Raw genomic sequence first — 17,339 nt, 5'->3', positions numbered from 1 at the left:
AGCACCATTGTTAAAGGCTTAAGGGACCAGAACTGCACAATTTCAACACTTCATCCAGCATGGCTGAACTAAGTTCAGAGGCATGACTACTCATGTGCCATTTCTCTGACAACACTGAGTTTACAGCATAGGTGAAAAATACTCAGGGTGCTGTAAGAGGTAATGGTACAAACTCTTGCAGCATCTTGCATGGTTTATTGGTGGGTCCCAACACATGCACAGAGACTTAGCCCCCTTCCCATATTTTCCAATCAGGAGCCCTGGGGACTCAGTCACTTACTTTGGGACACCTTTCTTCCGTCATCTCCACTTTGCCTCTCACACTTGCCTCCGTCGCAGTAGTGCCTGAAGAAAGTTTTGTTTTGTGTGTCAGGACAAAAACAAACAAAAAGCACAGAATAAAGGGAGGATGTTGGGGGTGGGGGGCTTATCTCTGTCAAACACTAGCTGGACACCACCCAGCTGAGCAGCTGAGTCATGTCCCTTCAAGCCTGATCCCACCAGGGAGGCTCAGAAATAACACAGAGAGGGTGAGAGCAGGGCAGCTGCAGTGGTGGGCATTTCTCTGAATAAAAAACTGTCTGGATGGCCAGGCCCAAAGAGTTGTGGTGGATGGAGTTAAACCCAGTTGGTTGTCGCTCAGAAGTGGCGTTCTCCAGGGCTCAGTATTGGGGTCAGTTCTGTTTAATGTCTTTATAATTGATCGGGATAAGGGGATTGAGGTGACCCTCAGTAAGCTGGCAGATGATACCAAGTTGGGCAGGAGTGTTGATCTGTTTGAAGGTAGGGAGGCTCTACAGATGGATCTTGCCAGGCTGAATTGATGGGACATGGCCAATGGTGTGAGGTTTAACAAGGGCAAATGCTGCCTCCTGCCCCTGAGTCACAACAACCCCATGCAGTGCTGCAGACTTGGAGAAGACTAGCAGAAAAGGACCTGAGATGTTGACTGACAGAAAGATGAATATGAGCTGGCAAGCGTGCCCAGGTGGCCAAGAGGCCAGCAGCATCCTGGCCTGTACAGCAATAGTGAGGCCAGGAGGAGCAGGGAAGTGATTGTGACCCTGTATTCAGGGTTGGTGAGGCTGCACCTCAAATACTGTGTTCAGTTTTGGGCCCCTCATTACAACAAAGACGTTGAGGTGCTGGAGCATGTCCAACAAAGGGCAGCAAAGCTGGGGATGGATCTGGAGAGTAAAACTGATGAGGAGCGCTTGAGGGAGCTGTGGTTGCTCAGCCTGGAGAAAAGGAGGCTCAGGGGAAACCTCCTTACACTCTACAAGTACCTGGAAGGAGGTGGTAGGATGACAGGAAATTACCTTAAATTGCAGCAGGGAAAGTTTAGGAGAAATTCCTTCACCGAAAGGGTTCTCAAGGATTGGAAGGGGCTACCCTGGCAAGCGGCTGAGTGGCTGTGGGGGTGTTTACAGTCCGTGTAGGTGGGGTGGGACTCGGTGTGGCGGTGACCTGTCAGTGCCGGGGGAGCACTCACACGGACACGTAACCCTCCCTCCGTGCCTGTGTGCACAGCCCGCCACGCACAGCCTCTCGGCAGCGGCCGGCCCGCACGGCCCGCGCCGCAGCGCAGGGCAGCAGCCAAGCACAGCCACCAGAGACCCGGGCACGGCAACAGGCGGAGGCGGCCGGGGGCGTGCTGGTGGGCGGAGACGGGCGCGGCTGGGGGCGGGCGCGGCTGGGGGCGGGCGCGGCTGGGGGCGGGCGCGGCTGGGGGCGGGCGCGGCTGGGGGCGGGCGCGGCTGGGGGCGGGCGCGGCTGGGGGCGGGCGCGGCTGGGGGCGGGCGCGGCTGGGGGCGGGCGCGGCTGGGGGCGGGCGCGGCTGGGGGCGGGGCCCGCGCTGCCCGCTCCCCTGCGGCGGCGTCAGGCGCCCCCAAGAAAGATGGCGGTTTATTTACATTCTGTCCCGGCTCCGCCAATGGGCGCGCGGCTGCCCGCGTGCCCGCCCGGCGGCGCGGTCAGCTGAGGCGGTGCCCAAGATGGCGGCCGCTAGGGCTGGTGCTGCCGGGGTAGTGCAGTAGACCCTGGCGCCGCGGGGGTGGCCGCGTCCTGCCCCACCAGGTAATGCGGGTCGCGCCAGCACGGGCCTTGCGGGCCGCCGATCCGGGACCTACCTTGTGGGGGAGGGCGAGGCCGCGGCGAGCGCGCGGGCCGGGGCGAGTAACTGCCGCCATGCCCACATACTGGCGGCGGGGGTCGGGCGGCGGGGGGGATCGGCGAGAGCAGCCCGCGAGTTACTGGGCTGCGTTTCCCCGGGCGGCGCACCCGCCGCGGGGCAGTCACTGCCGAGCGGCAGCCGCGGTGCTGGGCGCCTGACTCCCCTGCCCCATGTGGGACGAAGCCCCTTGAATCCCGGCCAGGGCTCTTCGCCTGGCCGTGCCCAGAGCGCTGTCAAGACGAAGAAAACATCAGGGTGGTGCCCCAGCGCGCCCTTATGACCATATGCCCTCGCGTATGTCACCCTGCCCCAGGTCACTTGTCCTGGGAAGATGCATTCTTTTGGAAACGAAGAAGAGGTCTCTCTGGAGCGGCTCTTTGGATTTTTCTGTGAGTGTGTACGGCATGGTGACTGGGAGCTTGCGCAGGCCTGTTTGCCCCAGCTGAGCCAGTGGCATGGGGATGGCCCCAAGAAGGTGGAAGCAATTCTTCAAGCTCTAGTGGTTTGCCCGGTGGGGGTGAGGTAAGTAAAGTACTGTTTTGGCTCGGTAGACCTGAGTGTGAAATGAGGAAGAGCAATCAGTTTAGTGGAGACTGTGGGACACAAGGAGAGTCTGGGAAATAGCACTTTCTTCCACACCGAAGTGTCTCGGATGTGTCCAGATGTGCTGTTCTTTGAATGCTGACATCCTACTGCTGCCCAGCCTACTGGGATAGTGAGATGTATTCTTTCATGCAGTTGTCAGGGTGATTGATACAAGCTTAAAACTTACTCAAAGCATTTAAGAACTGATTTTAAGTTATAATGAACAATACGAAGGAGAAGGAACACCATCTGCAATTAACACTCCTTTGACACTGATCTTTAGTTAATTCAGGAATGGAACCACTAAGAAAGCACGGTTGTTACTGCAAATATTCACGTTTTTAGCTCTTGAAAGACCTTGCAATTTCTAAAAAAAAAAAAAAAAATTAAAAGTTCTGAATGATACTCTTGATTTCTTGTTTCTCTCACACTGAACTTTGAAATGGCATTGGTTTTACTCAATCCTACCTAGTTTTGATCTCTGCTTCTCAAGTAGGTGCCTATGAAGGGTGACTTTCTAGCACTTCAGGGAACACTGATATTCCCCCTCTCCAAGCAGATGGTAATACTTCTTCGTATTAAAATTTGTGTAGCATTTTGTTAAGGACTCTGTGAAACAGTTTGCACTCACAGCAACTAAAAAAGTCTGGAGGAAGGGGTGCACGTGGTTAGATGAATATTGTCAATGGCCATGTGAGACAAGCATTTTTGACCATTTTATCTCTGGTAGTTGGGCATCTGAAAGCTTTAGCTAGCAGTGCTGAGATGTTTAATGTCCAGTAAACTACCTTGTGCTTTCCCCCTTTTCCTAGTCCTTTAAACGGTACTGAACATACTCCCTAACAGTGTAGGTTTTTGAGTGTGTGCATAAGTACTGGAGCACACGAAAAGCTGTAGTGATTAGAAGTCTTCTTTGTTCTGTTAGTACATTAATTCACTTTTAGTTTGGACATAGAGCTGTACTTGTGCTGCTGTGACCTAAAACTTAATTTCTCTTTTTTTCAGGTAGAGCAAGGCAGAGTAGGAAAAAGCAGTGGTTGGCGGGCAGCCAGATTTCAAAAGAAATCTGCTGAAGTGCTCAGAGAGGGCTGGCTATACAGACTGAACTTTAGACCAGAAAAAAAAATAGCCATTGTTTTGAAGCAAAGAACTGTGGCAGTAGTGTTGGTGTTTGGTAGGTCTAAAAGCAGTTATTTGCACAGCAGAAATCATTGAGTTAATGTGTAAGTTCTGGTTTCTCTGCATTCTCTTCCTGTCTGACTCATCTTCAGCTATTTCGTCATCTTTGCCTTTTGAAACGAAATGTGAAAATCAGAATGACCTCTGACAGTGTTTTCCTGCATCTTAGAGTGTGTGAGTGACCTTGTATGTGTGTATTGCTTTTATAGATGTGGACAGAATCCCAGCCCATGGAGAACTGCATGGCTTTGGCTTCTTGTGCTGGAAAAATGGCTTGCCAGGAATCAGGTACAGAAACATTGCCTGACTCCCACGTGTGAGCTATGGCCATGACTTCTAGCTGACTTCCAAGTGTAAAATGCCAACCTTGTGTAATTTATAGGCTTTCCATGTTTTGTGGAATTAAGTGACACTTGTCAAACATATGGATAAATGGAATCCACTGGTGTGGGAGCAGAGCCTAATTGTGGAATAGCTTTTAATCAAGGATTGGGTATCTTCAGAGAGAGATTTCAGTCTGCCTCAAAATGTTAGTGAAACAGCTAAGATTAGGTTTATATGGTAGTGCAAGTAAGTAAAAGCTTTTTTGGCTAATGTCTTTCTCATTCTTTTGCAATTGCTTCAGAAAACAGCTCCAGTTTTCCTTCGGAGAGAAACTGAATTTTTGTTGTTCTTGGAGGAACTACAGAAAGATGTCTCTGAGGAAGTCCTAAAGGTGAGCTTCTTAGTATGTCCTCCTTCCTCATGTTAGTTATGCAGAATGTCCAATTTAACAGCTTTTGGGATGGAAGTTAGTGTTTTCTGCTAACCTGACTGCCTGAGATGCTAACATGTTATTAATCTTCTAGGCCACTAAAAGGGACTGTAATTAAGATCCCTTTCTGAAGTTAATCCAGTGTGCCTGCAAGTTATTTCTATAGGCAGGCAAGGAACAAGCTTTTCTATGTGGTCTTTCTAACATATTTCAGTCCTGACTGCAACTACTTGCCACAGTCTTCTATCTATGGACACCTTTAGTAATCATAAAGTTAAACCTGCTGTGAGCCAAAATAAACCGTAGTCAGCAAGGAGATTGTAAAAGTACATCTGTTTGATTTGTCTTCTTCTTGTCTCCTCTAGACCCCTATGCTTCCTTCATGGAAATTTCTTGTTATGATGTATCCTCTGAGGTCTGGGGCTTATTTTTTCCAGTTTGAATTAGCTGATTTAGTTGAGAAATACATGGAAACAAGCCAAGATGGGTTAGTGTTAAAAGTGAGTATAGAAAAGAAAATCAGGAGAGTCCTAATTTTAGTGTTGGTTACAACAGAATTTGACCTGGCATGGTGTATGGAATGTTCTCAGACGTTGCTTCTAGCCTTATAGGTTCAAAGTCTTAAAGGAACTTTTTTGTGTCTGCCTTTTTTTTTAAGAGGAAAATGCAAGCTTACTGTATTGAGAGTCTATTCACAGGTTTTAAGTATGAATAAGGGAAAAGTGTTCAAGCATGGTAAGCGTGAGTGATTAAAATAAATCTGCTTGCTAATGGCTGGTGAAGCCTCTATATTACTATCTAACCTCCAAGGGCATTAAAGTTTCCACCATTGTCTGCGGTGTTGCACAGAAACTGGAGATTCAGCAGCCTCATATGCTTTTCACTATTCCTGTCAGAAGTACATTAGTGTGTAGTTTTGATTTGATTCAGCAAATAAAGGATGCTGTAGGCTTGTCTTCTACTAATATTCTAATCTTTGCTCACACCAGCCACCTATCCCCTCCACATTCCCTAAGTTGTCTCTTCCAGACAAGGGCAGCACTACATAGTTCCAGAAGTGCCCCAAGTGCTGCTTAATTGCTTTTCAGCTGGGCTGTCCCTCACCTGCTCTCTTATTGGGAGAGCTAACTGAGGTTGGTTGGTTCTTCCCCTTCCTACTTCTGAAACTGTAGATTTGCTTCTGTTAGTGAGAAAAATTCTTGTTGCTTAAGAAAGAAGTTTGTGAGATGGCTTTTGAATCTGTTAGCCAGTTTGAACCAAGTCTGAAAAATTAGTGTTGATGTTGCAGTTGGTAGAGAGATGGTGTAAGTGTGGAAGAGTAGGATTATGAAGACCCAAACAAACAACCAAACATTAATCATTATGCCCTTGCTGACTTATGAAGATGCAGTCCCATGGTTTATACTGCAAATAGGCAGAATATGGTTACATATTCAGGCATATCCACTCTTCTAGGAAGGGTGTTGGACGAGGTGGACCTTTACTGATGGATTTTTTAGGTAGCATGATATTTCCAAATGTATTTATCTTCTTGCTTTCAAGTTTCTCCTATTACAAGAAAACAAAGTCCCATAAATTGAATGTACTCTGAAAGGCTTCTCTTTCATTATTTCCCTACCAGGAACTGTTTGAAGCATTTGTGTGCACCCAGAACAAGCACATCACAGACAGGAAGAGAAAAGATGACTGCTCTCACAGATTCAGTTTGGATATGGTTTCAGCTCTCAGGAAGCTTTTGCTGCGGGCTCCCCAGAGGGCAAAAGCCCTGCTGGAATTCTTCCAGGAAGAACAAGGCACACAGAGGTCTTCAGTCCAGCAATGTTGCTCTCCACAAAACATCTTCATTGAATTTCTTCATGACTCCTTGAAATCTCTGCAGAGGCTTCAGTGCAGTTCTGAAATTTCAACAGAACTAGATCAAAGAGAACTTGTTGATACAATTTATGCTGCTCTTAGTACAGTGACTTTTGACGTGGAGCACCAGGCAGATGAAGTACGGCACATATTCAGGGAGCTCTTGGATGTATGTTGGACTGAGGGAAGCCCACTGAGGGAGGAGAAGCTACTGAACTGTATGCTGAGGAAGCATAGCTGTGGCCTGTTAAGCCTGTATAGCAGTGTTTTCATAGAAAGAACGAGAGAAAAATTTCTAGTCTCAACATCAGTACGAAAAGGTTTGTTTCCCCTTTTTGCTTTGTTTTCATTTCTTGTTTAACAGAGCAAAGTCAGTGAGGTGCTAAACAGGCAAGTTGTCAAGAAGTCCATGTTTTTGCTAAGGTGCCCTAACAAGCCATGGAGTCTTGCAAAAGATGATACAAAAATGACTAAAAGCAAGGAATTGGCATAGGAACCCCAGGACTCTCCCTACATTTCTGCACTTTGCACTGCATTCTTTTATAGGCACATTTGTGAGAGATTTTTATCTGCTCAGCATTTCTGCTGCTGAAGATCTTGCTTGTAACTAGAAAGTTTACTCTCCATGTGTATATAACATTTTTAATTGTTCAGCTCCAGCTCAGGGTCATTTGTGTTGGACATTTGTTCCACTTTAGGCCAAGCAGCAGTTCACCTACCTCAGTAATCCCAAAACATTCAATCCTCTTTAATACTGGAAAACATACAGAAGTAGATGTGGAGTGGGCCAGTAGTCCAGCTGGAAAGAAGATACAGTTTGATTACCTTCACACTTGGCAGAGCCAACTTCTGCATTTATACTGGCTGTAACTTCACAGCTTCTTGTCTAGCTCCCTATGATCGGTGCATTTAATTGAGGATCTTGTTGAAGCTGAATGGCAAGTGGTGCCCATGCATGTTCTTGTCAGGAAAGTGGCAGATGAGCATGCCAGGAGGGAAGACCTGGAACACCTGCCCTTTTTTGTTTACCTCTGTACACCGAGGTGTAAGTCAGTGGGATTTGTATCCTCTCTCCTCCTTTACAGGGACTGCTGAAGGGAAATGGAGACACAGATACCGTTGCTCCCTCTGGGAGTAGTTCAGTTCTCGCTTTGCACAGATCCAAGAAGCTCCTGTACTGGACAAGTCTTTGCTAAGGCCCTGTAAAACAGCGTAGTGTCTCAGAGCACAAGTGAGAATTGATGCAGCTTACAGATAGGATGCATATGGCTAAGGAAAGACACACAATGTGACCTGAACTTACGAACCTCCGTGCTGAACAGGTCTTGCTGGCTTAACAACTGTCCAGACGGTTTCCTGTTTTCTGATCTGACCTGTATTTTTCTATCAAATTTCTCTGCTTGGCTTTCTTGGTTTGCAGTAACAGTATCTGAGAGTCTTACACTTGTTTCAAAGGTACTGGTTACTCTGTACTGAAAGGTAATCTGGTTGTAATGTTTTTTAGGTTCATCTGAGCAGCTGGATACTGAACGGACAGTGATGAGTTTGTTCTCAGATCCCAAAGACATTCCTTCTTGGAAGACAGCCTACTTCTACTGCTTGAGCAGCAGCAAGCACTTTCTGGAACAGATTCTGGTACAGCCATAAAATCATTAAGGGGGGAAGTCCAGTGGTGGCTAAAGTCACCACTTGTATTGAACATATCTTGATGTTGCCCAGAAGTATTTTATATTCAAATAGAGTTTCCTAGGGTAATGACTTACAGCAGCAAGGAGGTAACTGGTGATAGCTCTCCTACTTTCAGCTGTATGAGGAGCTCAGGACATGCAGTGAGATTTTTGGAAAATCTCATCTGCATGCAGACTGAAGATTAGGTCTTCAGGATGTAAGAAGTCCTATGTTCTGCATGTAATTTTGTTGGCTACGCTGCATGATTTACCTCATGACTGAATTTGTTACTTTACTTTCCTGCTGCTGGTAGACTTGGGACAGTGAGGCTAGTTTGCATGGTGAACAATATTCTGGTAAGAGTTAAGCAATTTAAATTTATTTACATAGATAGAAGAAGTAGAATTACAGGTAGGTGGTCATTGTTAAAGGCTGAACTACTTCTGCATCTTGAGACTTTGAACGTGTTCAGAGAAGGACAACGAGGCTGGGGAGAGGCCTCGAGCACAAGCCCCATGAGGAGAGGCTGAGGGAGCTGGGGTTGTTTAGCCTGGAGAAGAGGAGGCTCAGGGGAGGTTGTAGCCAGGTGGGGGGTTGGTCTCTTCTCCCAGGCAACCAGCACCAGAACAAGAGGAGACAGTCTCAAGCTGCACCAGGGGAAGTTTAGGCTGGAGCTGAGGAGAAAGTTCTTCACTGAGAGAGTCGTTAGCTATTGGAATGTGCTGCCCAGGGAGGTGGTGGAGTCACCATCCCTGGAGGTGTTCAAAAAGGGATTTGACTTGCCACTTGAAGCCATGGTTTAGTAGTCATGAGGTCTGTGGTGACAGGTTGGACTTGATGATCTTTGAGGTCTTTTCCAAGCTTATTGAGTCTATGATTCATTTGAGTTTCTTAGCTAATGCCCATGGCAGACACATAATCAGTAGAAAGCATATAAAGAGAATGTAGTGAAGGAGTATGAGATGGCTCTGCAGTAAGCATCTGAAGTGATGGTGTTTTTTCCTCACAACAGTTTTACTGAAGAGTAAACTGATGGCTTAAAAAATGTATGTTAGGGGAAGTTCCAGATGCAGAACTTAAATGAAGCTAATTATTGAAATGGCTACTTGCTTACATAAGCTGCTAGGCATTATGGCTCTGCATTTTGGAAAGATAAATACCTCTTCCTTTTGTTTTCTAGATGACTGCATTAAATTTACTGAAAAGAGAAGACTACTCTGGCCTGAGCAGCTTATTGAGGAGGGAATTCAACCCCCTTAGCCGCCTGTTAGTGTTGCTGGGGTGGACTCATTGTCAAAGCTTGGAATCAGCAAAAACATTGCTGTGGACTCTTCACAAAACTCAGGTAAGTTAGCAGAAAACACCTGGCAATATCCCAGTCTGAATCCAGATAATCCAATTAAAAAAAAAATAAAAATCAGTGAGTATGCAGTGAAAATTTTAGTCTTTCTTAACAATGAATCAAAAAAAGCTAAGCTTTTACAGTTGTGTGTAGGTAACATGATTAGACTTGTGTCTTTCCTCCTTACTGACCTGTGATGAGAGCATGATTGCCCAGGATATTCTGAAAGTTTCTTTTGTGTGAGCTCTTCATCCTTTGCTGTTAACATGAAGATAGACAGCAATAGTTGATTAGCTTTGAGACTTGCTGGGGGACATTTGATTGGTGGCATTTTGTCCAGTGAGTCATCCCTGGATAGTGACTAATTCTGGTCACAACTAACCCTGAGTTCAGCCACAGGGTAGCGTGGAAATTTCCCTGATCCATTCTTAAAATGAAATAGTAAATTACAAGAGATGTGGATTAAAGATCTATCTTGTTTGAGGGGAATCTTCATCTTTGAAGAAGAGAGCATTCTAACTCTGAGGGTGTAGTTACATTAGAGGTGGTGTCTGCTTGCATGCAAATGGCTTGAACAGCAGAGATGGGGAGACAGAGCCCCTTGCACTGCTGGATCATTGAGGCAGATCTAGATTGGTATTGCCTTTAGGGAATTACTATCTATTGATAATAGACTGAAGGTCTATTCAATAGCCTTTGTAAAGTAAAAGCCTTAGGTCTGGCATCTATAGTAAGAAAAGGAGGTGGAAAAGCAAAATAATTGTCTGCTACCCAGTATGTTGTCTCTTCCAGTACATGATTAGATTCAGGGGTGAATGTCTCAGTAAGAAGCATTAATCTGCATTTTGAAAGCTAACCTTGAAAAGGGATTTAGCCACCTTTTCATGGTCTGTAGGTGTGTCAGCTAGAGGCTGACTGATTTTTGATGCTTCCTCAGAATAGCCCTTCCTTGCTGGCTTTGTAATAAAACTTTGAAATAACTATCGAGCTAAAGAAGTCTTATGAGTGTTCCACATGTGAACACAGGCTTGGTTCTGCAGTTGGAATGGAGGATTTGTTATAAGGGATGTTTTGTCTTTCCATTTAGGATCTGTGCAATGATTCAGTACTGAAAGATTTCTGTGACGGGCTGTGGGCTCAGGTGGAAGTTCTTGAATGGTGCATACAGCAGAACAGGTAAAATGATCAGAAGGACTTTTTCCAAACTCTCTGTCCAAGTCTGCTCATTATCAACTTATGTATGCAAATAGAAACTGTCTTCTTTTCTGTGCATCTTGGACAATGATCTCATAGTGACTGTATAGCAGAAGCTGTCAAAATTGCTTCATGGGCATTGCTTCTGCTATTTGATTTTCTTCTTAACTGCAGTAGATTGCTTGAATCAGGATTAAGAGTAAGAGACATGTCTTGAAACATCTGAGACTTAAATGTGCCACCTCTTTGTTCTCTTTTGCAGTGTTACTATCCCGAGGAAGGTTCTTTTGCAACACTTGCACAGAGTAGATTGCCACACTGCAGTGTACTCTCTTCATCATCTCACTAATCTTCTGGCACTGAATGAAGACGATGTTATTGAGCTTCTTCAGAAAGGTCCTGCTAGAGACCAGCAGATGCAGGGTAAATGTCTAGGGTTGAGAGAACCCAGGAAAACCCCAATCCATCCAAGTATGTGCTGCTCAGTATTTCTGTTAGGAAGAGTCTGTTTCTTTGACCTGCTTCTGTAGATAAGGAAGACACAGTTTATAAGCTATTTTACAGAAGACAACTAGAGAGCATATGGAAATTATTTTAGAATCCTCTGGGGGAATAAATTGTCTCACACAGATCTCTGAAAGAGCTTTTTCAAAACAGTAGCAGTGTTTGCACGTGCTTATAATGTGTGATACTTCCTTTTTTTTTTTTAACTTGTGTAATACCTTTAGCTTGGAAAGTAATTGTATGGTTTGGATTTCAGTCTTCCCTCCACTTAAAATCAAAGTGCAAAAACCAGATGAAATTGACAGTATCTCACACTGTGTCCAGTTCTGGGCCTGTGAATTTAAGAAGGATATTGAGACACTCGAACGTGTCCAGAGAAGGGCAGCGAGGCTGGGGAGAGGCCTCGAGCACAAGCCCTGTGAGGAGAGGCTGAGGGAGCTGGGATTGTTTAGCCTGGAGAAGAGGAGGCTCAGGGGAGACCTTATTGCTGTCTACAACTACCTGAAGGGAGGTTGTAGCCAGGAAGGGGTTGGTCTCTTCTCCCAGGCAACCTGTGACAGAACAACAGGACACAGTCTCAAACTGTGCCAGGGGAAGTTTAGGCTCAAGGTGAGGTGAAAATTCTTCACAGAGAGAATTGTTAGCTATTGGAATGGGCTGCCCAGGGAGGTGGTGGAGTCACTGTCCCTGGAGGTGTTCAAGAGGGGATTGGACATGGCACTTGGTAGTAGTAGTCATGAGGTTTGGGGTGACAGGTTGGACTTGATGATCTCTGAGGTCTTTTCCAACCTTATTGATTCTATGATTCTGTAACATCTCCGGGTTTGAAAGTTACAAGAAGTATTTTTTTTTCTTTCCTTCTTCTAATATGAAAACTTATCAAATCTACTTTAATATTAAAAGCCAACAAGGCTTACCTACAGGTTGTATTTACATCCCTTGTGCCTTGCTTCTCTCATTTTTGCATGGCACTTAAAATGCCTAAGATCACTAAACACATCAGTTCACTTGGGAGTGACTGTCCTTGTACTCTCCTTTGATTGCGGCCTATGTCCACATTCAGCTGCTGCTACTTTATTGCTGTTTTCTGATAAAGCCACTTAATGATACAGAAGCTCCATCTTCAGGCATGTACTAGGGCCTAAGAAGCTGCATTCTTCTATGGATGGGAATTTGTGCATGTGTAGTTTCAACTGAAATCGTGTGGAGAGCTCTCAGAGATGGATCTTGTACAGACTTTCCCAGGCTGTTTAGTGGAAAGCAGTTTTCTGTCCTCCCAGTATCATATTGTTAGGATGTTGGTTATCAGTCCTGTTTTTATAGATTTTGTTGTTCAAAATTAAAATTATCATGACAGTTGCCTTGAATAGTGTTGAAAGGTGCAGGAGACTCTGTGTAGATCTCCAGTTTCAGAGCCCTGCTTTCTAAAGTTCATTGTTTTGTTGTTGCTGCTATTGTGGGGTTTTTATAACCAATTCTTACAGTTTAACCCTTTTCAGCCAAAAGCTTTAAAAAGCAGAAGGGGCAGTCCCATCATGTCTTCTGGGTGCTGCATGACTGTAGAGAAGTAACTTTACCTTTAGTTTACACTTTTTTTTTTTGTTCAAACCACCTTTATTTACAGACCTAATGAAAAACAAGTCCTTCCTCTCTTTTCAGCCCACTGATTATTGTAAAATTCAGATAATTCCATAAGCAGTTTGACAGACTCTCCTTTAAAATAATCTATTTTGGGTTGTAAAAGGGGGAGAAGAGTCATGAAGTTTTGATTTTTCTTACTTGGTAGTGTTGGCAGACATTTTTCTCTGCACACTCCCCGTATTTCCTCCTCTTCCCCTCCTTTCTGACATGCATCTGTCAGCTGCAGTAGTGAAACTGAAGTAGTCAAACTGATAGGCACCCTTCAGATCAGCATGTAATGCTAGCTTTGATTAGTCACACTAACAGAAGAAGTGATGAGCAGAAAATTCCTCATGAGTCAGAGAATTCAAGAAGAAGGTGTTAATATTTCTGGCGTAATTTAAACAACTGCTTATCTATAAGTGATAGCTCTTCAGTACTGCTACAAGGAAAGGAGTTGCTTTAGGTTCAGATACTGACAAAGACCCTGAGAGGCAAAGTTTATTGAACTTGCATTTGATTATCAGTGTGTATCTTGCAGTATTTACAGCTAGTTATTTCTCTTTTTTTCTGAGAATTGTATTTATCAGATCTTTGGCTTTACCTGCCTGAAGTTCTCTTAAGATAGTAGCCTTGAGAGCTTTTCAGGTGCTACATATTAGTGTAGAGCTGCTGGTGAATTATAGCATTTCTGTGGCCTTGTGGCTTCTGCAAAGGATTCATGTTTGGATGTCTCCTTAGTTCTATCTGCTGTCTGCATTATGATTTCCACTGTTGCTGCTGTCTAGAATTGCAGCTCTAGGGAATAATTGGTTTCAAACTGTGCTCTTAGGCTTTTGTCTTGGCTCCTTTGTAGTTTTCAGAAGAGTTCAGGTGGGTGCTTTGAAATCAGGCCGTGCCTTGTAGAGGATGGTGCTGAAACACTTTCTGGTAATGCTTTTCAGTCTCAGGGTTTGGATAAGGACATTAGCAGTGCATTATTCCAGTGCTTTGTTTAAACAATATGTGGCTAATGCTTCCCCTGCATGCCTTGTACAGGAATATAGGATAGTGAATTCAAGCACTAATGTGACACCTCTGGGGTTTTGAGATTTGTGGAGTTTTTTGTTGTTTGGTGGGTTTGATGTGGGGTTTTTTGTTTGGTTTTGTTGTTGTTTGTGTTTGGGGGTTTTTGTGGGTTTGCTTTTTTCTTCTTTTTTTTGGTGTGTGTTTTGGTTTGTTTCTGTTTGAGCTTTTGTACAGTAATGAGAAAATCCATCTAAACATGGTATAACAAAGCAGATGACTATATTGTGTTTCTGGGTGAAGGCAATGATGATACACCCTTTACATAATTTGCAGCTGTGATGTTCTGTTGTGCTAAGAAGGGATCATGTCTTTGGCATTTTCTTTTCTTTCCTCAAAACCCCAAAAAAAGCAGAAGGGGGAGGAGGTGGGTGTAGCACTTCTTTAAGTTGCCTTTATCATAAATGTGTGAAGGAAACCGTGGGCTTGTGCTTTAGTCAGTTGCAGATTGTATACGTTCTGTGTGGCCAGCTGCTGTGGCTAGAATCACCCATGTTACCTATTTATTAGCACAAACTGGTAGAGGTGCTGGTAGTCTGTTCTCACTACAGTCACAGCCAGCCCACACTACCTCCCTACTTACCTACTGTGTGTCAGAACACAAATTCTGGGATGCTGCTCAGAGGGCTGGATCTGTCCCTGCACTGTAGACACAACGCGAGCGGGCTTTGTTCTGTGCCACAGCCAGGGTCTGTAACACAAATGCACAGAAGATTCCATTTTCAGGCCTGACTTTTCTGTGCCCATCTCTTGATGACTTTTTTTACCTTTATCCTTTTCTTTTTCTTTTTCCCCTCCCCAAAGGTTGTGAAGTTAACAGTGAGAGAGAGGAAAGCTGAGATGGAGGTGGCATATACACCATACTGCTGTATGGGAACTGCAGGAGAAAATGACTTGCTTTCTTGTCTGTCTCTTACCCCCTCACCGCTCTTGTTTCCCTTCACAGCAGCAGCGCTCCCTAACACCCTGAGTCAGCAGCGCAACCTGGCCCTCTTCCGAGCATTTTGTGCCATGAAGTATGCAATCTATGCTCTCTGTGTGAACTCACATAAGCATTCCAAGTGCAAAGATTGTGTCCACAGCCTTCTTGGGGATATCCCTGAAGACACAGCTTTTGGAGAACCAGCAGGTGATTGGCCTCCTTTCTCAGGTTCAGTAGCTTGGCCTTCTCCATTTGTTGGGCTCCGAGTTACCACGTAGTGTTGGGATAGTACTGCACCCTGTGTACATATGGTGCTTTTATTCAGTGGGCTATGAATGCTTTGCAAACAATTACCATGGCATTTCTTTGAGATGATGTTCTCTTTAGTAATAATAGATATGAATAAACTACCTGCCTTGCTCTAAAACTTGTAATAAAAATGTAGGGCAAAATGGTGGTATTATGTATAGGGTGGTAGTGGCAGGGATGCTTTTGTAAGGGCTCATGATTTCCCAGAGATAAAACTGATTTAATGGCTGAAATGGATGTAATCTGTGTTTGAACATTATTGCATAAGGTGATAGTCAGCATTATTCCTATATCAGGAATAGTGTGGCCAGCAGGACAAGGGAGATTATTCTGCCCCTGTACTCAGCACTGGTCAGGCCACATCTTGAGTACTGTGTCCAGCTCTGGGCCCCTCAATTCAAGAGAGATGTTGAGGTACTGGAACATGTCCAGAGAAGGGCAACAAAATTGGTGAGGGGCTTGGAACACAAGCCCTGTGAGGAAAGGCTGAGGGAGCTGGGGTTGTTTAGCCTGGAGAAAAGGAGGCTCTGGGGAGACCTCATTGCTGTCTACAGCTACCTGAAGGGAGGTTGCAGCCAGGTGGGGGTCAGTCTGTTCTCCTAGGCAACCAGCAACAGAATGAGGGGATGCAGATTCAAGCTGCTCCAGGGGAGGTTCAGGCTGGATATTAGGAAGAAGTTCTTCACAGAGAGAGTGATTGGCCATTGGAATGGGCTGCCTAGGGAGGTGGTGGAGTCACCATCCTTGGAAATCTTCAAGAAAGGACTGGATGAGGCACTTAGTGCCATGGTCTGGTTGATTGGACAGGGCTGGGTGATAGGTTGGACTGGATGATCTTGGAAGTCTCTTCCAACCTGTTTGATTCCATGATCAGTGAAAGAGAGGAGGCATACTACCTTTTAAAAATATTGGACATATTTTTACTTGGTTTGTGGAGGAATGCTTGGCTCTGAGCCACTGGGACAGTTCCCTCTTCTAGGATCTTCTTGAAGGGCAAAGGTTGGAGGAAGGAACTGGAAAATGTTGTAAATGTTCTTTATTTTTGTTTTCAATTATACAGATTGCTCTTCAGTATTTCCTCAGTATCTTGTGAAGTGTCAGCAGTTCTTAAGGAGTGTTCCTGCTCCTCTGCGCCTGGAGGTTTTGGAGAACATCTTCTCCTTGCTTTTTGTTTCCTACAGTGACCTCCATACTGAGACTCTCCTACCTGAGGACTATGCAGAGGATGATGATCTTGACAGAAAGAGCACTACTGTGAGTGTAGAAGGCAGTTCTAGTCGGCGCTCTTCCACCTCAGAAAGTCCACAACGCCTAATAGAGGCTGAAAAGAAATTAGAGAGGCATCTGCCGGCTGCCCAGACTGCTCACACAGATACCCAGGGTCTTCATGACTCAGTGTTAGGTGGCAAAAGCTGTGAAACCTCTAGGCTGAGGTACTTGGATCTGAAACATTTCACCAGTGGTGTTTCTGGGTTTTTAGTGGACGATGTGTCTATGGATGCCTTCCTCACAATGCTTCTCAATCATCTGGAAGAAATTCAGAGTGCTCTTCCATGGGACTCCAGTAATGTGCTTCGTGAAGAGCTGGAGCTTGTTGAGTGCTTGAATCTTTCTGCAAGCAGAGATGCCTTTGGAACTCGTGTGTTACAGTTTTCCAAACACCTTTCTGAAGCTCACTGGCGATACAAGGTGGTGATGAGTAACAGAAGTGCAGGTAGGCTTTGTCTTTGGCATTTTCTGATCTATTGGTACTGTTTTGTTACAACTGTGCAGGTGGTGGTCTCAAGACTAAATTCCTTGGAGGGATTACACTTTGACAGGTATTAGGAGTGTGACCTAGTTGGAGATCACCTGGTTCTTGTACCATTTTTGAATAGGAGTGATCTCTGATCTAATCAATCATAGGAGGTTTCTTTTTTAGCTGCTTATGTGCTTGAGCTATACCTATTTTCTGTATAGTTAGAATCATAGAAAGAGTTAGGTTGGAAAAGATCCTTAGTGCTCATCAGAGGTGTGTACAAGGCATAGTACATTCCAAGTAGCATTGGATGTGGAAGTGCAAAACAGCATTAGCTGAATTGTCATTAAAATTACCTCAGGGTGCTGGTTTAAACTTTACTGCAGAATTGCTTTTATCTGAGATCAGCTGTGTTTCCTTTGACATTTGCCA

The 17,339-nt window shown here is 44.9% G+C and overlaps 1 protein-coding gene across 1 annotated transcript in view; it reads left to right on the top strand.

The window, feature by feature from the left end:
- The first annotated feature begins 1,987 nt into the window (after nt 1-1,987).
- Nucleotides 1,988-17,339, top strand: part of ZFYVE26 (zinc finger FYVE-type containing 26) — a 51,004-nt gene continuing 35,652 nt past the window's right edge. The window contains exons 1-11 of the mRNA XM_054161615.1: nt 1,988-2,076; nt 2,487-2,695; nt 4,147-4,225; nt 4,563-4,652; nt 6,313-6,865; nt 8,050-8,180; nt 9,394-9,558; nt 10,643-10,731; nt 11,012-11,172; nt 14,885-15,067; nt 16,230-16,883. Coding sequence (XP_054017590.1) covers nt 2,505-2,695; nt 4,147-4,225; nt 4,563-4,652; nt 6,313-6,865; nt 8,050-8,180; nt 9,394-9,558; nt 10,643-10,731; nt 11,012-11,172; nt 14,885-15,067; nt 16,230-16,883 — 2,296 coding nt within the window. The 5' untranslated portion in view covers nt 1,988-2,076; nt 2,487-2,504. The remainder of the gene's footprint in view (nt 2,077-2,486; nt 2,696-4,146; nt 4,226-4,562; nt 4,653-6,312; nt 6,866-8,049; nt 8,181-9,393; nt 9,559-10,642; nt 10,732-11,011; nt 11,173-14,884; nt 15,068-16,229; nt 16,884-17,339) is intronic.

The sequence above is a fragment of the Dryobates pubescens genome, chromosome 5 (genome assembly GCF_014839835.1).
Source record: "Dryobates pubescens isolate bDryPub1 chromosome 5, bDryPub1.pri, whole genome shotgun sequence".
Taxonomy (NCBI): domain Eukaryota; kingdom Metazoa; phylum Chordata; class Aves; order Piciformes; family Picidae; genus Dryobates; species Dryobates pubescens.
This window is presented reverse-complemented; position numbering and strand designations above follow the sequence as displayed.